Genomic DNA, 22,703 nt, shown 5'->3' with positions numbered 1-22,703 from the left:
AATAGTACCAACTAGAATACAGAAAAATCTACAGAGGAAAAGTATTATGAGATATCTTATCACTCATCATCAAATTCTAAAATGAACTTTCAAGGTAATCCACTTAATAGAACATCAATTTCAAAATACTCCCTTTAAGCATGAATAATTCCCTTGACTTCATCATGGTCTTAAAATCTGTAATTAGTATAGACAAATATTTTTTGGAGATGACTCTAAGAGCAACAAGGAAAGTAGACAAATTGGGTTATATCAAATACAGAAACATCTTCACAACCAAGGAGGCAATCAATCAACAGAATGAAAAACATCCTACAGAATGGAAGAAAATATTTGGAAGCTACTTACCCAACCAAAGATTAATATCCATAATATAAAAAATTCAATAACAAGAACAGCAACAAAACAATCCAGTTAAAAGATGAGTGAAGTAACTGAATGCAGTTCTTCAAGGAAGAAACACAAATAGTCAATAAATAATATCACCAGCCATCAGAGAATTGAAAATCAAAGCTACAATGAACATCACACCTGTTAGAATGGCTAATATCAAAAATGCAGAAAGTGGAGGGAGCCAAGATGGCGGAATAGTGAGGGTGCGCACCGATAGTCCGGGAAAATTTAGTTTAATAAAAGGGGAGTTACGGTAGCCTCAGAAAAAAGAACCAGGAAAATATTGCAGAGGAAACCCTTCTGGATTGAGTGGTCATGAATCAGAGGACCTACTGGGAGAACAAGGTCGCCCACTGCGCGGAAGCCGAGCCGCGGGACCGAGCTGCGCAAGCCGCAGGCTCTACGCGCCAGTGCTTGAAGGGGAGTGCGTGCCACACAGACAACAGTGGGGAGACTTGGGACGTCCAGGGCTCCGAGTCCACACATTGGCGCTGGAAGGGGAGCGGACCTGCGTGGAGAGCGTGGGAGCCCACAGTTCGGAACACCAGCGGCAGACTCAACACACCAGCGCTGGAACACGAGGTGAGCTGAACCTCAATAGCCCGAGGCACAGGCAGGCAAGCGGAGAGAGGAGACTAGAGGGAACGACCCCCGTGGGGGGGGGGGGGAGGAAAAAAAAAAAAAGGTGACTGGTACGGACAAGGGTTTCTCTCTCTCCGCTCACCTCTCAAGGGCGAGCAAGACAAAGAGCAGGCGCCATCTTGGACATACGTCATAAGCAGAGCGACCTCAGGTCTGCACCGGCCCTGAGCCTAGCAGAAAAACCTGACTCTGGGCGGGGCAAATTAACAGGAGATTAGGACCTAGTAAATTTGTGGTGCTACTGAACTGAGACTGTGAAAAAAGAGACGGTGGGGGAGAGAACTCACGGAATTCACGTGAGCACTCTCCAGAGACGCTACAATTCCGTAACTTTGGCAACCCAGTGGGAGACTGAAGGAGAATTTGAGCCCACTCTGAGGGCCGAACAGATTCCCTGTGTGGTCCTTGGGAAAGAGCTTCCAATCTCTGGCTCCTGTGGGTATATCATTTGCCTGCTAACTACCTCCAACTTCGTTCAGCTGTGCAGAATAACTTCCCTTTTGAATCAAAAAAAAAAAGAGAGAGAGAGAGAGAGAGAGAGGTTTACCACACCCAACCTGGGAGTGTCACCTTTGGCACACCAAACAGAGCTCTCAGGCCACACCCATCTCAAGCCCTAAGGCTCCATCAAAAACAGATAGTCCACTTAATCTAGAGTCATAGTATAACAAGAAAAAGCACCACAAGCCGGCGCCGTGGCTCAATAGGCTAATCCTCCACCTTGCGGCGCCGGCACACCGGGTTCTAGTCCCGGTTGGGGCGCCGGATTCTGTCCCGGTTGCCCCTCTTCCAGGCCAGCTCTCTGCTATGGCCAGGGAGTGCAGTGGAGGATGGCCCAGGTGCTTGGGCCCTGCACCCCATGGGAGACCAGGAAAAGCACCTGGCTCCTGGCTCCTGCCAGGATCAGCGCGGTGCGCCGGCTGCAGCGGCGGCCATTGGAGGGTGAACCAGCGGCAAAAAGGAAGACCTTTCTCTCTCTGTCTCTCTCTCTCACTGTCCACTCTGCCTGTCAAAAAAAAAAAAAAAAAAAAAAAAAGAAAAAGCACCACAGTGAAGAAACCAAATATCTCCAATATGCCAAATAACAAACGCAAAAACCAAGGTAATAAAAACAAGGAAGTCACCATGAAGCCCTCAAATGAAAAAGACACCCCAATTCAAGATTATGAAGATGATGACACAGAAGAAATGCAAGAAGCAGATCTCAAAAAATGGATAAGAACATTAAGAAGTTCTCAAAAACAAATTCTTGAACTACAGAAATCCTTAATGGACAAGATAGAAAATCTCTCTTGTGAAAATGAAATATTAAGGAGGAATCAAAATGAAACAAAACAACTAGTACAACAGGAAACTGGGATAGTGACTGAAGTGAAGAATTCAATAGATCAAATGAAAAACACAATAGAGAGCCTTACAAACAGAATGGGAGAAGCAGAAGAGAGAATATCGGACTTAGAAGACAGAGAACAGGAAAGGATACAGTCAGACCAAAGAAAAGACGAGGAAATTAGAAATCTAAAACATATTGTCGGGAATCTTCAGGATACTATTAAAAAACCCAACATTCGGGTTCTAGGAGTTCCTGAAGGCATGGAGAGGGAGAAAGGATTAGAAGGCCTTTTTAGTGAGATATTAGCAGAAAATTTCCCAGGTTTGGAGAAGGACAGAGAAATCCTAGTACAGGAAGCCCACAGAACCCCTAATAAACACGACCAAAAGAGATCCTCACCACGACACGTTGTAATTAAACTCTCCACAGTGAAACATAAAGAAAAGATCCTAAAATGTGCAAGAGAGAAATGTCAGATTACTCTCAGAGGATCTCCAATCAGACTCACAGCTGACTTCTCATCAGAAACTCTACAAGCTAGGAGGGAATGGCGAGATATAGCCCAGGTACTAAGAGAGAACAACTGCCAGCCCAGAATATTATATCCTGCAAAGCTATCATTTGTGAATGAAGGTGAAATAAAGACTTTTCATAACAAACAGAAATTGAAAGAATTTGTTGCCACTCGTCCAGCCCTGCAAAAGATGCTTAAAGATGTGTTACACACAGAAACACAGAAACACGGTCATCAATATGAAAGAAGGTAAAGGAAGGAAACCAAGGAAGGAAAGCTCACAACAAAAGATCACAGGGAATTCAAAGCATATATTGGAACTTATCTTTGGCAAATGGCAGGGCAAAGTTACCACTTATCATTAGTCACATTGAACGTGAATGCCCTGAACTGTCCAGTTAAAAGACACCGATTGGCTGATTGGGTTAAGGAACAAAACCCATCTATTTGCTGCTTACAAGAAACACATATTTCCAACAAAGATCCATACAGACTGAAAGTGAAAGGCTGGAAAAAGATATACCATGCCAACAGAAATGAAAAAAGAGCAGGCGTAGCCATCTTAATATCAGACACCATAAACTTTACCACAAAAACCGTTAAGAGAGACAAAGAGGGACACTACATAATGATTAAGGGATCAATTCAACAGGAAGATATAACAATTATCAATGTATATGCACCTAACTACAGGGCACCGGTTTATCTAAAAGATTTGTTAACGGACTTAAAGGGAGACTTAGACCCCAATACAATAGTACTGGGGGACTTCAATACTCCACTCTCAGAAATAGATCAATAGGACAGAAGATCAACAAGGATACAGTAGATTTAAACGACACTATAGCCCAAATGGATCTAACAGATATATACGGAACTTTCAATCCTACAGCTAAAGATTTTTACATTCTTCTCAGCAGTACATGGAACCTTCTCTAGGACTGACCACATACTAGGCCATAAAGCAAGTCTCAGCAAATTCAAAAGAATTAGAATCATACCATGCAGCTTCTCAGACCATAAAGGAATGAAGCTGGAAATGAAAAACTCAGGAATCCCTAGAGCATATGCAAACACATGGAGATTGAACAACATGCTCCTGAATGAACAATGGGTCATAGAAGAAATCAAAAGAGAAATCAAAAACTTTCTGGAAGTAAATGAGGATAACAGCACAACATACCAAAACTTATGGGACGCAGCAAAAGCAGTGTTAAGAGGAAAGTTTATATCAATAGGTGCCTACATCAAGAAATTGGAAAGGCACCAAATAGATGAGCTTTCTATTCACCTCAAGGATCTAGAAAACCTACAGCAAACCAGACCCAAATCTAGTAGGAGAAGAGAAATAATTAAAATCAGAGAAGAAATCAACAGGATTGAATCAAGAAAAACATTCCAAAAATCAGCCAAACGAGGAGCTGGTTTTTGAAAAAATAAACAAAATTGACACCCCATTGGCCCAACTAACTAAAAAAAGAAGAGAAAAGACCCAAATCAATAAAATCAGAGATGAAAAAGGAAATGTAACAACAGACACCACAGAAATAAAAAGAATCATCAGAAATTACTACAAGGACTTGTATGCCAGCAAACAAGGAAACCTATCAGAAATGGATAGATTCCTGGACACATGCAACCTACCTAAATAGAACCAGGAAGACATCGAAAACCTAAACAGACCCATAACTGAGACAGAAATTGAAACAGTAATAAAGGCCCTCACAACAAAGAAAAGCCCAGGACCAGATGGATTCATTGCTGAATTCTATCAGACATTTAAAGAAGAACTAACTCCAATTCTTCTCAAACTATTCAGAACAATCGAAGAAGAGGGAATCCTCCCAAATTCTTTCTGTGAAGCCAGCATCACCTTAATTCCTAAGCCGGAAAAAGATGCAGCACTGAAAGTGAATTACAGACCAATATCCCTGATGAACATAGATGCAAAAATCCTCAATAAAATTCTCGCCAATAGAATGCAACAACACATCAGAAAGATCATCCACCCAGACCAAGTGGGATTTATCCCTGGTATGCAGGGATGGTTTAATGTGTGCAAGACAATCAATGTGATACACCACATTAACAGACTGCAGAAGAAAAACCATATGATTATCTCAATAGATGCAGAGAAAGCATTTGATAAAATACAACACCCGTTCATAATGAAAACTCTAAGCAAACTGGGTTTGGAAGGAACATTCCTCAATACAATCAAAGCAATCTATGAAAAACCCACAGCCAACATCCTATTGAATGGGGAAAAGTTGGAAGCATTTCCACTGAGATCTGGTACCAGACAGGGATGTCCACTCTCACCACTGCTATTCAATATAGTTCTGGAGGTTCTAGCCAGAGCTATTAGGCAAGAAAAAGAAATTAAAGGGATACAAATTGGGAAGGAAGAACTCAAACTATCCCTCTTTGTAGATGACATGATTATTTAGGGGACCCAAAGAACTCTACTAAGAGACTATTGGAACTCATAGAAGATTTTGGCAAAGTAGCAGGGTATAAAATCAATGCACAAAAATCAACAGCCTTTGTATACACAGACAATGCCATGGCTGAGGAAGAACTTCTAAGATCAATCCCATTCACAATAGCTACAAAAACAATCAAATACCTTGGAATAAACTTAACCAAGGATGTTAAAGATCTCTACGATGAAAATTACAAAACCTTAAAGAAAGAAATAGAAAAGGATACCAAGAAATGGAAAAATCTTCCATGCTCATGGATTGGAAGAATCAATAGCATCACAATGTCCATTCTCCCAAAAGCAATTTATAAATGCAATGCAATACCAATCAAGATACCGAAGACCTTCTTCTCAGATCTGGAAAAATTGGTGCTGAAATTCATATGGAGGCACAAGAGACCTCGAATAGCTAAAGCAATCTTGTACAACAAAAACAAAGCCGGAGGCATCACAATACCAGATTTCAGGACATACTACAGGGCAGTTGTAATCAAAAGAGCATGGTACTGGTACAGAAACAGATGGATAGACCAATGGAACAGAATTGAAACACCAGAAATCAACCCAAACATCTACAGCCAACTTATATTTGATCAAGGATCTAAAACCAATTCCTGGAGCAAGGACAGTCTATTCAATAAATGGTGATGGGAAAATTGGATTTCCACGTGCAGAAGCATGAAGCAAGACCCCTACCTTACACCTTACACAAAAATCCACTCAACATGGATTAAAGACCTAAATCTACGACCTGACACCATCAAGTTACTAGAGAACACTGGAGAAACCCTTCAAGATATTGGCACAGGCAAAGAATTTCTGGAAAAGACCCGGGAGGCACAGGCAGTCAAAGCCAAAATCAACTATTGGGATTGCATCAAATTGAGAAGTTTCTGTACTGCAAAAGAAACAGTCAGGAGAGTGAAGAGACAACCGACAGAATGGGAAAAAATATTTGCAAACTATGCAACAGATAAAGGGTTAATAACCAGAATCTACAAAGAGATCAAGAAACTCCACAAAAACAAAACCAACAACCCACTTAAGAGATGGGCCAAGGACTTCAATAGACATTTTTCAAAAGAGGACATCCAAATGGCCAACAGGCACATGAAAAAATGTTCAAGGTCATTAGCAATCAGGGAAATGCAAATCAAAACCACAATGAGGTTCCACCTCACCCCGGTTAGAATGGCTCACATTAAGAAATCTACCAACAACAGATGCTGGCGAGGATGTGGGGAAAAAGGGACACTAACCCACTGTTGGTGGGAATGCAACCTGGTCAAGCCACTATGGAAGTCAGTCTGGAGATCCCTCAGAAACCTGAAGATAACCCTACCGTTCGACCCAGCCATCCCACTCCTTGGAATTTACCCAAAGGAATTTAAATTGGCAAACAAAAAAGCGGTCTGCAACCCAATGTTTATTGCAGCTCAATTCACAATAGCTAAGACCTGGAACCAACCTAAATGCCCATCAACGGTAGACTGGATAAAGAAATTATGGGATATGTACTCTTTAGAATACTATACCGCAGTAAGAAACAACGAAATCCAGTCACTTGCAACAAAATGGAGGAATCTGGAACACATCATGCTGAGTGAAATAAGCCAGTCCCAAAGGGACAAATACCATATGTTCGCCCTGATCGGTGACAACTGACTGAACACCAAAAAGGAAGCCTGTTGAAGTGGAATGGACACTATGGGAAACGGTGACTTATTCAGCATAGCCCTGACTGTTAATGAACAACTTAATACATTATCCCTCTTAGTAGTTTTTTTTGTCTGTTCTATTTAATATGACTGGTTTAATTCTGTAATTAATACACAGTTATTCTTAAGTGTTGAAATTTAACTGAAATGTGATCCCTGTTAAACATAAGAGTAGGAATAAGAGAGGGAAGAGATATATAATTTGGGACATGCTCAAGCTGACTTGCCCCAAATGGTAGAGTTAGAAACATACCAGGGGACTCCAATTTAATCCCATCAAGGTGGCATGTACCAATGCCATCTCACTAGTCCAAGTGATCAATTTCAGTTCGCAATTGATCATAATGAAAGGACTAAGAGTCAAAGGGAGCACATAAACAAGTCTAGTACCTGCTAACACTAACCGATAGAATAAATAAAGGGGAGAGTGATCCAACAGGGGAAGTGAGATACTCAGCAGACTCATAGAATGGCAGATGTCCTAAATAGCACTCTGGCCTCAGAATCAGCCCTAAAGGCATTCGGATCTGGCTGAAAAGCCCATGAGAGTATTTCAGGCATGGAAAGCCAAGACACTCTGGCAAAAGATCTCTGTGAGTGAGATCTCAGTGGAAAGAACAGGTCTTCAAAGAAGGAGGTACCTTTCTCTGAAGGGAGGAGAGAACCTCCACTTTGACTATGACCTTGTCTAAACAAGATAAGAGTCGGAGAACTCAGAGGGCTTCCATAGCCTTGGAAACTCATGACTGGACCATAGGGAGATTACTGATGCCATAGACAGGAGTGTCAATTGGTAAAGTCAACAACAGGAGTCACTGTGCACTTACTCCTCATGTAGGATCTCTGTCCTTAATGTGCTGTGCATTGAGATTTAATGCTATAACGAGTACTCAAACAATATATTTCACTTTGTGTTTCTATGGGGGTGCAAACTGTTGAAATCTTTACTTAATGTATACTAAACTGATCCTCTGTAAAAAAAAAAAAAAAAAGAAAAAAAAAAAAAAGAAATTATCAACTCCCAACTTGACTCTCACTGGGATTAAACATGACAATAGGTCTGATCTGATTTCATCATCATTTAAAAAAAATCATCTATTATTTTTCACTTTATGTTTCTGTGTGGGAGCAAACTGTTGAAATCCTTACTTAATGTATACTAAGCTGATCTTCTGTATATTAAGATAATCGAAAATGAATCTTGATGTGAATGGAAGGGGAGAGGGAGTGGGCAAGGGGAAGGTTGTGGGTGGGAGGGACGGTATGGGGGGCAAGCCATTGTAATCCATAAATCGTACTTTGGAAATTTATATTCATTAAATAAAAGTTAAAAAAAGACAAAACAAAAATGTATGCCACTGGAAATTGTAAATCAGATATATTCACAATAGCAAGAGAGATTAAAAATTTTAAATGAAAAAAAAAATTACCTTCAAATAGGCAGAAGAAACAAAGGATAGGCAGTAGGACTTGATTATGTCTCAGGGATTTACCACAGAAAATGTATGCAAAAAACCCACCATCATCAAAGCAAACATATTCTACCATGCATGTCTAGGTTTTATTCTCCATTAGGTGATATGTTTTGGAAAATTTCATTCTAATAGCATTAGCACTTAACGACAGAGCACTAATCTTTCTAAAAATAAAATTTAGTATTTAGATTCTCAAAACTCACCAAACCAACTGGAAATGTCTGGTTGTAAAACAACAATGTTATGCTCAAGTCAGTTTCACATCATAAATGATAATCTATGACTAATGTCAGTAGGCAAATTCCAATTCTAAACACTACTGGAGATTGCCACTGTGATTTTCAACTGTGTTGACATTCATCTTATTGCTGAATTGTAGGCAAATTTCTTTGGCAACATTTACATATCAGTTAATGCCACAGGAAAAACTGTTACATTAATTTAGCATCTCAAAACTGCATTAGAATTACTTAAATACATTTTCTAATAGATTCTACAATAGGAAAGCCTCCAAACATGCCTATTAACAAAATCTGTTCAAAGAAAGCAAACTATTAAAGAATCAAGACACGTATCTCACATGAACTACTTAAATTTAATTGTATAAGTTACAGCTAAATTCACCAAATAATTTAAAAAATCCTTAAATAAAAGCCGATGATTTAAAATAAATTTCTTTATAATTTACCTAACTTTATTATAATTCACAGCTATTTAGCCTGAATTTTAACATAAAATGTCTAAATCAATCTTCATGTTAGTTATTAAATGCAACTCAATATGCACTGCTTTCTTTAGAAAATATGTACTAAGCACCATCATGTACCAAGACTCACAAGCAATAACTCCAGCAATATATGTCATAATTCATCTTCAGAATAATTTTTGGGTTGCTTTAAATAAAGATTACACATCTGTGTGTCTGTGTGCATACACACCTGTTTAGGTATGTGTGTGTATATATATATTTATGTATATATCTTGAATGAGGAGGACATTATATGTAACAGTGATTCAAGTCAGAAACATAAAAATTTTATCAAAGATTAACTTACCTGGGTCAAATTGTTTTTTGAAGTTCTCGCATCCATTTCTAGTGTTCTATGTGTCACTTCAAGTTGTTTCATTTCTTCTTTATGATATTGCTTTTCTTTTCTTCTTAACTGTTCCCTAGTTTTTTTACACAATATATCAGTATTGGTCTCTTTTTCTTGTTTTAGGTAAAAACATGCTTGTTTCAAAATTCATTTTATTAGAAATTAAAAGATTCATTTTATAATCTTATACTACCATGCAGCTTATACACTCTAATAAAATTTATGTTCTCAAATATCTTCTTATAACATTTCATTTAAATCTCTTCTTCAAAGGACAGAGTTGAAAGTTAGCTGTGAAAGCACATTCTTAAAACAAAACAAAAAAATAGCACATTCTTGAGATTGGTATTGTGTAGTGTGTCAAGCTACCGCCTGTGATACTAACACCCCGTGTGGTCACAGGTTCCTCTCCCAGCAGATGTACTTCCTATCTAGCTCCTTGCTAATGGCCTGGGAAAGCAGCACAAGGTGACTCAAGTATTTCAATCTCTGCTGCCACCTACCTGGGAGACCTAGAAGAAGCTCCTAGCTCCTGGCTTCAGCCTGGCTCAATCCTGGCCATTGAGGCCACCCACAGTGAACCAGCAGCTCGCTCACTCGCTCGCTCTCTCTCACTCTTTCAAATAAATAAATAAATCTTTGTTATCAGAAATTACATTCTGATAATTGATAAGATTCTGTTACTTGCAACTGATAACTGTTATCAAGAAAGGAATTTCGAAATTATCCAGTAGAGTTATGAGTTGAAAATTACCTCTTCCTCATCCATTCATATTTACATCTCCATTAGGAAAGGTAATTTAGAATTAACCAATCTTTAATGAATTTTTTAAAAAAAGATTTATGCATTTATTTGAGAGGCAAAGTGATATATACAGAGAAGAGACACACAGAGAGGTCTTCCATCTGCTGGTTTACTCTCCAAATGGCCACAACAGCAGGAGCTCAGAGGATATGAAGGGAGAAGCCAGGAACTTCTTCCTTATCTCCCATGTGGGGTGCAGAGCCCCAAGCACTTGGCACCTTCTAATGCTTTCTTAGGCCTTAAGCAGGCAGCTAGATCAGAAGTGGAGCACCCAGGACTTGGACCAGTACCCATACAGAATGCTGGTACTACAGGCAGAGGCTTAACTTACTATGCAACAGTTCTGGCCCTTAATGAATTATTTTTTTATAAACACCTTTATATAGTTATTAGAACTACAATTTCAACTTTATCAAATATTACACGTATCCTTAAAAATTATTTAGAGTGTAAGACAGCCTATAATTTATACATGTCTTTTACATGATACACACAGCTACTGATTAATATCATCCAAGGGTAAAGAGTATATGTGTCACTTCATATAATTGATATTTTTGGTAGTATTTTCAACTTAATGATTATTAAAATTTCATAAACAATTTCAAAAAATGACATTGTTAATTAAGCAAGGGTGCTACGTGCTTTCAACATAGAACATGAAACGAATTTTTGCATGTAAAAAAGAGAAATGTTCAAGAAACTAATCAGAGATTACTTTCCAGTTTTCTGTCATCCCATGCATGTTAAAATAAGTAAATTTCAAAGTCTTCAAAGGTTAAAAAAAACTGTCAACTATATATCTGTTGATGGAAGTATAAGCTTATGTACTTTCTTGACAAAAATTTAGAAATATTAACCAAGCATTTAAAAAGGTTTCCTCAAATTTAGCCATAAAATCCATATTGAAGTATTTATTCAAAGTCAAGCACTTGGAATATAAAGAAATGTTTATATAGAAGATGTTTGTTGCAGCATGACTTATAATACAACAAAATATAAACTCAAAATACAATGTTCAAAACAAATCATGAAACTTCTATATGGTGTGCTTCTATGTAACTAAGATTACAATCTGAAGAAGTTGTATTTAATTATTACAAGCATTCACACTTAAGAACTTGTACATTATTTGCAATTCTTGTGAATTTCACACGTCCTAAGAGTAAGAAGTTTCTACCCTGTAAAATCCCAGAATATCTCGGATGGTCAAAGATGAAAAATCCTCCACAAAATACCAGCTCATTGAATCCAACAACACATCAGAAAGATCATTCACCCAGACCAAGTAGGCTTTATCCCTGGTATGCAGGTATGGTTCAACATTTGCAAACCAATCAATGTGATACAACACATTAACAAATTGAAGAAAAAACACATTATTATCTCAACAGATTTAGAAAAAGCATATAAGATATAGCATCCTTTCATGATGAAAATCTTAAGTGAACTGAGTATAGAAGCAACACTCATCAATACAATCAAGACAAATTATGACAAACCCACAGTGAGCACCTTATTGAATGAGTAGAAACTGGAGGCATTCCCCCTAAGATCTGGAACCAGACAGGAATGCCCAACTCTTACCACTGTCATTCCATATAATCATGGAAGTTTTAGCCAGAGCCACTAGGCAAGAAAATAAAACCAAAGGAATACAAATTGGGAAGGAAGAAGTCAAACTATTCCAATTTGCAGATGACATGCTTTCATATTTAGGGGATGCAAAAGACTCCACTAAGAGACTACTGAAACTCATAAAAGAGTTTGGTAAAGTGGCAGAATATCAAATTAACACACAAAAATCAAATCAATAGCTGATCTATACATAGACAATGCCATAACAGCTACAAAAATTCATACCTTCAAATAAATTTAACCAAGGATGTCAAAGATTTCTATGATGAAAATTACAAAACATTAGAAAGTGAAATAGAAGAAGACATAAAAAGTAGAAAAATCTTCGATGTTCATGGTTTGGAAGAATCAAAATCATGAAAATGTCTGTACTACCAAAAGCAATTTACAGATTCAATTCATTCCTAATCAAAATACCCATCAGATTTTTCTCAAATTTAAAAAGAATGATGCTAAAATACATAAGGAAACACTAGAGACCCTGAATAGCTAAAGCAATGTTAAACAATAAAAAAAAGCTGGAGGCATCACAATACCAGACCTCAAGATATACTATAGGGCAGATATAATATAAACACATTGGTGCTGGCACAAAAACAGATGTATAGACCAATGGCATAGAATAGAAACTCCAGAAATCAATCCATGCATCTACAATGAGCTTACTTTTGACAAAGAAGATAAAATCAATCCCTGAAGAAAGAACAGTCTCTTCAACAAATGGTGTTGGGGAAACTGGATCTCCTCATGCAGAAATATGAAATAAGACCCCTACTCTACACTTTACACAAAATTCCACTCAAAATGGATCAGGAGCTAAATCTATGTCTCAATCCCATCAAATTAATAAATAACATTGAGGAAACTCCATAGTATATTGGCATAGACAAAGATTTCTTCGAAAAGACCCCAGAAAAGCACAGGCAATCAAAGCCAAAACTGACAACCGGGATTGCATCAAACAGGGAAGCTTCTGTACTTAAAATGTAACACTCAGCAAAGTGAAGAAGCTCTGACAGATTGAGAGAAATATTTGCAAATTATGCAACTGATAAAAGATTAATATCCACAGTTTATAAAGAGCTCAAGAAACTCAATCACAACAAAACAAAAAATCCAGTTAAGAAATGGGCAAAGGACTTTAACAGGCATTTTTCAAGAGTGGGAATTCAAATGGGCAACAGGCACTTGAAAAAATGCTTAACATTCTTCATTTTGATTTATTTGAGGACCATAAATTTCATGGATTCCATACATACATATTTAGGAACATAGTGATTCTACCCACCCTCCATCCCACCCATACTCCCACTTGTCTTCCTCTTCCCCATACTCTTTCCATTCTTATTTTTCACAAATATCTATTTTCAGTTAACAAACACATAAGATTAACCTTATACTAGTTAAAGAGTTCAACAAATAGTATGAAGGAATAAAAATTAGTATGAAGGACAGTACTGACCCAGTAGAGTCAGGCATTCATGGCTACAATTTATTTTATTTATTTTTTTTGACAGGCAGAGTGGACAGTGAGAGGGAGAGACATAGAGAAAGGTCTTCTTTTGCCGTTGGTTCACCCTCCAATGGCCGCCGTGGCTGGCGCGCTGTGGGCAGCGCGCCGCGCTGATCCGAAGCCAAGAGCCAGGTGCTTCTCCTGGTCTCCCATGGGGTGCAGGGCCCAAGCACTTGGGCCATCCTCCACTACACTCCCTGGCCAAAGCAGAGAGCTGGCCTGGAAGAGGGGCAACCGGGACAGAATCCGGCACCCCGACCAGGACTAGAACCCGGTGTGCCGGCGCCGCCAGGTGGAGGATTAGCCTGTAAGCCATGGTGCCGGCCCATGGCTACAATTTATTGGGTTAAAAAAGTTTTAAAGAATCAGTGAAATGCAAATCAAAACCACAATGAGTTTCACTCCAGTTAGAATGGCTCTCATACAGAAATCAACAACAATAAATGTTCACAAGGATGTGGGGGTAAAGGTACCCTAATCCACTGTTGGTGGGAATGTAAACTGGTGCACCTGCTGTAGAAGATAGCATGGAGATACTTCAGAAATCTCAATATAGACCTACCATATGATCCAGCCATCCCACTCCTGGGAATTTACCCAAATGTAAAGATACTGGCAAATGAGAGAATAACCTGTACACCATGTTTATTACAGCTCATATGAAATGAACCAAGATGTCCATCAACTGAAGACTGGGTAGAGAAATTATGCTATAAATACACTATGGAATAATATACTGGGGTAAAATGAAATAATTTCTTTTGTTACAAAATGGATGTAACTAGAAACGATTACTTAGAGTAAAAAGCCTATCCCAAAAAAGACAAATACCTGTGTTCTTTCTGATCTGTCATAACTAATAGAGTATGTAAAATGTAATCTACTGGGATGAAATTGACATTTTGAGATGTGATGATTTTGAACAGCTCGTCTTGAGTACTGAGGAGCAGTGTTTTTTGTTGTTGTTCTTCATACTATTTGTTGAACTCTTCACTTAGTGTATGGTTAACCTTGTGTGTATAAAGTTAACTGAAAATAGAAATTTGTTAAAAATAAGAATAGAAAGAGGAGAGGAAGGAGGAAGAATGGTGGGATTATGGGTGGAATATAAGGTAGGAAGAATTACTATGTTCCTGAATTTGTATACATGATGCATGTTTGTATTCCTTAAATAAATCAAAATGAAAAAAGTTAAAGTCTTCAAAAACAGATGTTCCATTTCTGAGCCAATTCTGAATGAACCATCTTCTACCATAAAATATACATGAATTGAAGTTCTACAGATAATTTAAAGCACCAAGCATTGTTATACCTAGATATGTGCATAAAATTAAATTCACTATGCGTTCTGCTACATCATTTCTAGTAGTATAGATGGACTAAAAGCTTCTATGTTAAAATAAAAGAAAATCCCCTTGACTGCCACATTTTTTTGTCAAGTATCTTAACCTTACTGCAGTATTGATATAGTTGAGTATTCTCTTGTTTGGCTTGTAGATTACACTATTCTTTCCTATTTTCAGTAAAAGTAGTCACCGTTAACATTGCTTCACTGGAAACTAAAGAATTCATAGATTTTACCTTTTAAGACGATCGAGCTCACTCAGATTGTTGTCATAAATCACTTGCAGTAGACTTCTAGTGAGTGAAAAGCCATTCTCAAACACTGGTCTAATCCCATACTCCATGGAAGTCACTTTTTCATTTTCATTTTTTATTTCCTTTATATGCAAGGCAGGGCAGCTATTTTAAAAAGATCATTAAAATGGCAATGTTTTTTACTCTACTGGGAAAGATTAAAGAAGCACAATTTTGACAAAATTCTTATTCTTCCCCAACTTAATTCATTTACTAACTCAAAAAGATAGGAAGTGATAACTACATGTAAAGAAAGGTGTACAGGAAATTTAAAAAATTACATGAAAATTGGGTGAAAAGTAGTTTTGATACAAAAACTTTGAAATCCAGGATGAATAATTTTTTTTTGACAGGCAGAGTGGACAGTGAGAGAGAAAGAGACAGAGAGAAAGGTCTTCCTTTGCCGTTGGTTCACCCTCCAATGGCCGCCGTGGACAGCGCGCTGCGGCCGGCGCACTGCGCTGATCTGATGGCAGGAGCCAGGTACTTATCCTGGTCCCCCATGGAGTGCAGGGCCCAAGTACTTGGGCCATCCTCCACTACACTCCCTGGCCACAGCAGAGAGCTGGTCTGGAAGAGGGGCAACCGGGACAGAATCCGGTGCCCCGACCGGGACTAGAACCCCGTGTGCCGGTGCTGCAAGGCGGAGGATTAGCCTAGTGAGCCGCGGCGCTGGCCAGGCTGAATAATTTTTATAACATGCATTTTATACACTTACTGAACACACCTTGTTATATCTTCTTTGGAAAACAGGTAAAAACACAATTATGATATAAGGTAATATGGAAGGGTTGATATTGGGAGGGTGGTGTTTCACCTATTCGTTAATAAGCAGGGGGCTGGCGCTGTGGCATAGTGGGAAGAGCACTGCCTGCAGTGTTGGCATCCCATATGGGTGCCAATTTGAGTCCCTGCTGCTCCACTTCTGATCCAGCTCTCTGCTGTGCTCTGGGAAGGAAGCGGAAGATGGACCAAGTCTTTGGGCCTGTGTACCTCCTTGGAAACCCGAAGGAAATTCCTGGCTCCTGGTTTCAAATCAGTGCAGCTCTAGCCATTGTGGCCATTTGAGGAGTGAACCAGCAGATGGAAGACCGCTCTCTGTCTCCCTTTCTCTGTCACTCTGTAACTCTGCCCTTTAATAATAAATCTTTATATATGTGTATATAAACATATATATATATATGTTTATACATATATAAACATACAGGGTAAGACATTCTTGTCCCATATCAAAGTGCCTGGATTTGAATCCTGGATTCACTATTAATTCCAGCTTTATAATATACTGGGAAACACTAGAAGATTGGTCCAAGTAGTTTAATCCCTGCCACTTGTATGCAAGACATGGTTTGGGTTGCTGACTATGGGCTTAAGCCTGGCTCAGTTCTGGCCACTGAGGGAATTTATGGGGTGTATTAGAAGAGGGGAGTTATCTCTGACTGCTTCAGATTCTTTTTTAAAAATATTTATTTATTTATTATTTGAAAGGCAGAGTTACAGAGAGGCAGAGAGAGAGAAGTCTTCCATCCACTGATTCATTCCCCAAATGGCTGCAATGGTGAGAGCTAGGCTGATCTGAACCCAGGAGCCAGAAGCTGATTCCAGGTCTCCCACACAAGTGCAGGGACCCAAGGACTTGGGCCATCTTCTACTGCCTTCCCATGCCATAGCAGAGAGCTGGATCAGAAGTAGAGCAGCCGAGATTCAAATCAGCACCCATATATGATGCCAGCACCTCAGGCAACGGCTTCAGTAGCTACACCAGAGTGCCAGCCCCTGTTTCAGACTCTTAAATAAAAAAGTGTTGATATTGGAAACTGATATCTGAGCACAGGAAAGCTTTACAAAGGAGGTTAAAAAAAAAAAAAAAGGAAAAAGAACTCATGAGGGAAAAATGTGGATGAAAACCATTTTATTTACAGAATGTGCAAAGAGTAGGCATATGATATCTGATATATTTCTTTGGAATTTGCAAGAAAAATATAAAATACCTAAATCTATCATTGAGAGATGAGGCCTACACTAATTTTGAATGCTACACTAAAATATAGAGGTCCACAGTCTGTATGCATAATATTCAGGTTTGGAAGTAGCAGTTATAATTGTGCTATATTTTTGCTTTTTTGTGAAATATAATAATGCCAACCTTAGATGAAAATTTAACATTTAATTTTTTAATTTACTTTGACAGGCAGAGAGGCTGATGGAGTAGGAGGAGGGAGGGAGGAAGGAGCAGAAGAAGGGAGAGGGATCACTTATCCTCTGGGCCAGGGTGAAGTCAGGAGTCCAGAAATCAATCATTGTTTCCTGCCTGGGTGCATGGACCCAAGTACTGGAGCCATCATCTGTTGATTTCCAGGATATTATATTTTATTATATAAGGTATAATAAAACATATATGTATATATAATAAAACATATATACATACACACATAAATGTAGACTACTAGAGTCGAAAGATTATAAATGTATATAATTGCCAACTAAAATAAATAGAATGAACCCAGATAAAATCAATTTTAAGTGAGTATTATTCTAATGTCTAAAAAAACTCGAAGGATAAGCTGCATTCACTCAAGTAATAAAAAATTATTGAGTAGCTGCTCATTGCATGCATGTTAGGGCCTCTTCTATGTACAAAAGATATGGCAGTGAAAAGACAAAATCCAACACAAAAGAGTAAAGCAAAAACATTAGCAATGAACAAGCTATATAAAAACAAAATACAGTATGTTAGAGGTAGAGAACAAAAGCAGAGAAATGATGTTTTCCATGTTTAAGGGAGGTGTGGACATATTAGAAGGCCAAAGAAGATCTTGCTTAGGAAGAAAAAAATTGAAGGAAGGAAAGGAATCAGCCAGGTGGACATCTAAGGAAGAATCTTCAAACACAGAAGGAGCCCAGGTATGTTTAAGGAATAGTGAAAATTTCTGTAGCATAAGTAGAATGAAGGAGATGGAAAATCACAAATTGAAATCACAGCGATAAGGAGGAGTGAGGTCACAACATGTATTGCCTTGTAGGCATTAGAAAGAAGTTTAGTATGTGAATTCAAATGAAATCACCAGGTTTTAAGTAGAAAAAAATGACATAATCTGACTTTAAGAGATCCCCTGTGTTAAAATTTAATGAAAAGAGGATTTATGAAAAAATAAACAAGAAAATCACTGAGGAATCTACAAACTAATTAGACAGCAGCTGATGCTGACTTGGATATGATGTATCTAGCTTCTGGACATATTGTGAAGGTATACTTGACAACATGTGCTGTCACATAAAGGCTGAGGTCTAAGAATGCTCCAAGGCTGTTGGTAGAACAGATGAAAGAGTTGCCATTCGCTGAAGTAGGAAAAACTATATGAGGGGCTGCTATGAACAAGAACATCATTAGCACAGCACTAGGCTAAATTTTAAATACTGAATAAATGACCAAAGAGAAGTGTTGAGTAGGCAGGTTATTATCTAAAATATGGAATTAAGGAGAGAGATCTAAGTTGCAGTTAAAAATTCATAATTCATTTGCATAAACAAGATAGTGAAACCATGAGAAAAAAGATCAAAGACAGCCTTGGGAAATATCCATGTTTTAAAAGTAGAAGATGAGAGAAACAAGGGAAACAACACAGGATGGAGTAGAAAAGAAACAGAAAGAGATTGGTTGAGAATTATACCCTGAAAGCCAAGTCAAGAAATGATCTTGAAGGAAAAGTGTTCTACAGACATAATAAAATGTTACAAAATCTAACCTGAGACTTAATGCCCAAATATGTTTAGCTTGTCCTAAAATAGTCTGTCCACAAATATAACACCATAAGTAATTGTTATTTTCCTATTGTTTCAAACTATATTGACAAAATGTATTATTTGAAGAGAATTTTTTAAAGATGTTTTACCCTCAAAGGATCAAATATTTTGAGTGGTTAATTAAAATGAGAGCCTGTGACAGCACTTTGCCACAGAGGGTTAAGCCACCATATGAAGTGCCACCATCCCATATGGGCCAGTTCGAGTCCTGATTTCTCTGCTTCCAATTCAGCTCCCTGCTAAGGTGCCTGGGAAATCAGTGGAGGACTGTCCAAGTTTTTGGGCTCATGCAACCATATGAGAGACCTGAAACAAATGCCTGGCTTCAGGCTGGCCCAGGTCCAGCCATTGCTGCCATTTGGGGAGCAAACCAGTGGATGCAAGATCTCTCTGTATCTCTTTCTCTGTCCCTCTAACTAGAAAAAGAGAGAGAGAGAGAGAAAGAGAAAAAAAGAGAAAAATAGAGAAAAAAGAAAGAAAGAGAGAGAGAGAAGGGAGGGAGGGAGGGAAGGAAGGGGGGAAGGGGAAAGGGAAGAAGGAGGGAAGGAAGGAAGGAGGGAAGGAATATTTAATGAAAAGAAAAGGAGACCTTGGAAAGTACTACAACATAGATTAAAAATCAGTGGCAATCCAGAGAAAACCTGTTTTGGAGGGGTTGTGGGAATGTAAACAACTGGAGTGAGTCCAAGAGTGAAGAGAAAGTCAATTTGAGTCAGGGAATAGAGACAGTTCTCCCAAGGAGATCACTGCTAAGGCCATGATCATTGAAGATCTATTTTTCTCCATGTTTAACTGAATTTTTCAATCCTCGCATAATGGTTTTAGGGAATATTTGTGATTCTCTAAAGTTGTTGGAACTAAAAATGTTCTGATCAAAGCAGTAAATAATTCATAAACTTAAGGAAGTGAATTCCCTGAAAAGTTCCTCATTAGGTATTATATAACTGAATATTATTATTCTGCTGATAATATTGAAAATCTAAATTTTTCAAGGGCGACTTTTGGGTTGCTTAAAAGCCAGGAGGCAGGAGATTCTTCCATGTCTCCCACATGGGTGCAGGGTCCCGTGCACCTGGGCCATCTTTGGCTGCTTTACCAGGCAAGTTAGTACAGAGCAGGATCAGAAGAAGAGCAGCCAGGATTTGAACTGGCACCCAATATGGGATGACAACACTGCAGGTGGAAGTTTAAGTTGTATGCCACTGCACCAGCTCCACACTAGAGTTTTTGTAAGCTCTATTTGATGTCACTCCTGAAAAATACAGTATGATACATTCTGAAACATTCTTTAGCCTGTAGTCCATCTTCTAAAGGAAGATTTATTGCATTAGCAGTACCAATGTTTTGGCATAGGTTCAGTAAAACCGTGCCCAAGAATAAATCCAGCTGAATCTTTCCTAGTACTGTTCATAAAGTTTTAGTGATATTAAGCCACACTAATTACCTTATAGTCTATGGAGGATTTCGCACCACAACTATAGAGACCTTCTGATGCAAAAAGCCTAAAATATTCATTATCTGGTTCTTTACAGAAAAAGTTTACATCTCCTGCTTTAGCAGATCAAACATCCTTTGACGCATTTGAGAAGGTTTACCTAACAAACTGAAATGCTTATAAGGAATATGGACCACAGTATGCAAATACCCAATAATGCTCAAATTATTTTATAGATTCTATATTTTAATATTTAGGCTCAAATTGGGATCAAAACTCAAAAATAAAATAGGTATTGGTTATAAGAAGTACAAGTGTCCCATGGACTCCCCTTTTGCAACTCAGCAGATATGGTATTTTAATAAAATATGCTTAAGATGCATCACCAAACTAGTCACATTAAATATTCTCTAGTTGTGAAAAAGCAGTGTACTATAGATAAAACCTCATTTTTAAAAATGGTTGCATATTGTGTTCTTTTATTGGTATGACAATTTATTTCTATTTTGATTGGTATTTAGACTGATTCTAAATTTTTGATAAACAATGTTATTGTAAATGTCATATACATATGTACATAGGCAACATGTTTTATTAACCTATTTTCATTTTATTTGGAAGGCAGAGAAACACATCTAGATAGACTAACATATTAAGAAAGATTTTCCATCTGCTGTTTCATTCACAAATACCCAGGACAGCCAGGACTGGGCAAGAATCCCCAAGGGTCTGAATTTCCACCCAGGTCTCTTTAAGTGGGTGTGGACACCCAAGTACTGGAGCCACCATCTACTGCCTCCCATGAGATACACTCTTAGGAAGGTAGATAGGGGCCGGCGCCGCGGCTCAATGGGCTAATCCTCCATCTGCGGCGCCAGCACACAGGGTTCTAGTTCCGGTCAGGGCGCCGGATTCTGTCCCATTGTTCCTCTTCCAGTCCAGCTCTCTGCTGTGGCCAGGGAGTGCAGTGGAGGATGGCCCAAGTGCTTGGGCCCTGCACCCCATGGAAGACCAGGAGAAGCCCTGGCTCCTGCCTTCGGACCAGCGCGGTGCACCAGCCACAGCGCACCAGCCACAGCGGCCATTGGAGGGTGAAACAACAGAAAAGGAAGACCTTTCTCTCTGTCTCTCTCTCACTGTCCATTCTGCCTGTCAAAAAAATAAAAATAAAAAAATAAAATAAAGGAAGGTAGATAGGAAGCAGAGAAGTATGGACTCAGACCACCTTCATATAGGAAGAGTGCATGTCACTGGCCCTGCAACATATTTGTATAAATATCTTCATCATATGTGTTTTACATCCTTAACACTAATTGTCCTATTACATCTTACATAATAGATGATGACAATACATCATAAATGTCATTAACTTATGGGTGTAGTAGGGTACAATAGACCATACTATGCTATCTTGTCAGATCTAATCCCAGAGTGAAGTTGCTACAAGGGCAAAGAATGGTTTATTTCAAATTTTGACATGTGCTCTTAAGCTACCCTTCAAAGAGTCATATACTTGTATTTACCAACAGTAGATAATAACTTTTCCCTCACATTTGCCAACTATTAACTTTTAAACAAATACTTAGCAGTATGGTTTGCAAATATTATTTGTTTCTTGATATATTTCTAATTCCAAAGCATGGAATAAAATCCTTAGTAAAAATATGTTAATCATAGATAATAACCCAATTAGAAGTGGCTTTATAGCACAATAAAAATCACATCACCTAATGTTAAATATTGCTATAGACTTACGAATAATATTCTTCACTCTTCTTAGTGGCAGATTGCTGGTTGTCAAGGTCCCCACTCTGTCTCTGCTGATTTAGTCCACAACCATCACTGTCCTCAGGAGGAGCAGCACTTTCATGCAAGTTTCTTAACACTTCCATTTCCATACTTTGGCAACGCTGCCCTTTTTCTTCAAACTTTAATGAAAGTTTCATATTAAAATCGCTGTTAGTACATAAATATAAACATTTTTGTGTTCATTTATTATTCATTTTATGTAGCACACTTATTGCTACATAAATGTTTTACATACACTGTTTTCTACTACAGTGACAGAAAAAAATTTTGAACATCCTGCTACTGGTTGGAAAAAGTTTATCAATAATACTTTGGATATTACACATGTTACAATTCTGCAATAAATCAACAATGGAAACTGGAGAAAGAGAAACAATTCACCTCCAATAATTAGCTCTTACAAT

At 38.3% G+C, this 22,703-nt stretch overlaps 1 protein-coding gene across 2 annotated transcripts in view; it reads right to left on the bottom strand.

Moving 5' to 3' along the window:
* The window catches only part of LOC127489251 (uncharacterized), a 110,596-nt gene that overhangs the window by 57,810 nt on the left and 30,083 nt on the right, over positions 1-22,703 (bottom strand). For both annotated transcript variants that reach the window (XM_089311844.1, XM_089311843.1), the window contains 3 exons: positions 22,246-22,418; positions 15,195-15,356; positions 9,616-9,730 (listed from right to left, as the gene is read on the bottom strand). In XM_089311844.1, the coding sequence (XP_089167970.1) occupies positions 9,616-9,730; positions 15,195-15,356; positions 22,246-22,418 (450 nt within the window). The remainder of the gene's footprint in view (positions 1-9,615; positions 9,731-15,194; positions 15,357-22,245; positions 22,419-22,703) is intronic.

The sequence above is a fragment of the Oryctolagus cuniculus genome, chromosome 13 (assembly GCF_051225735.1).
Source record: "Oryctolagus cuniculus isolate XC-2025 breed Fujian yellow rabbit chromosome 13, ASM5122573v1, whole genome shotgun sequence".
Taxonomy (NCBI): Eukaryota; Metazoa; Chordata; class Mammalia; order Lagomorpha; family Leporidae; genus Oryctolagus; species Oryctolagus cuniculus.
Note: the sequence above shows the minus strand (reverse complement) of the source record. Positions and strands in the feature narration are given on the sequence as shown.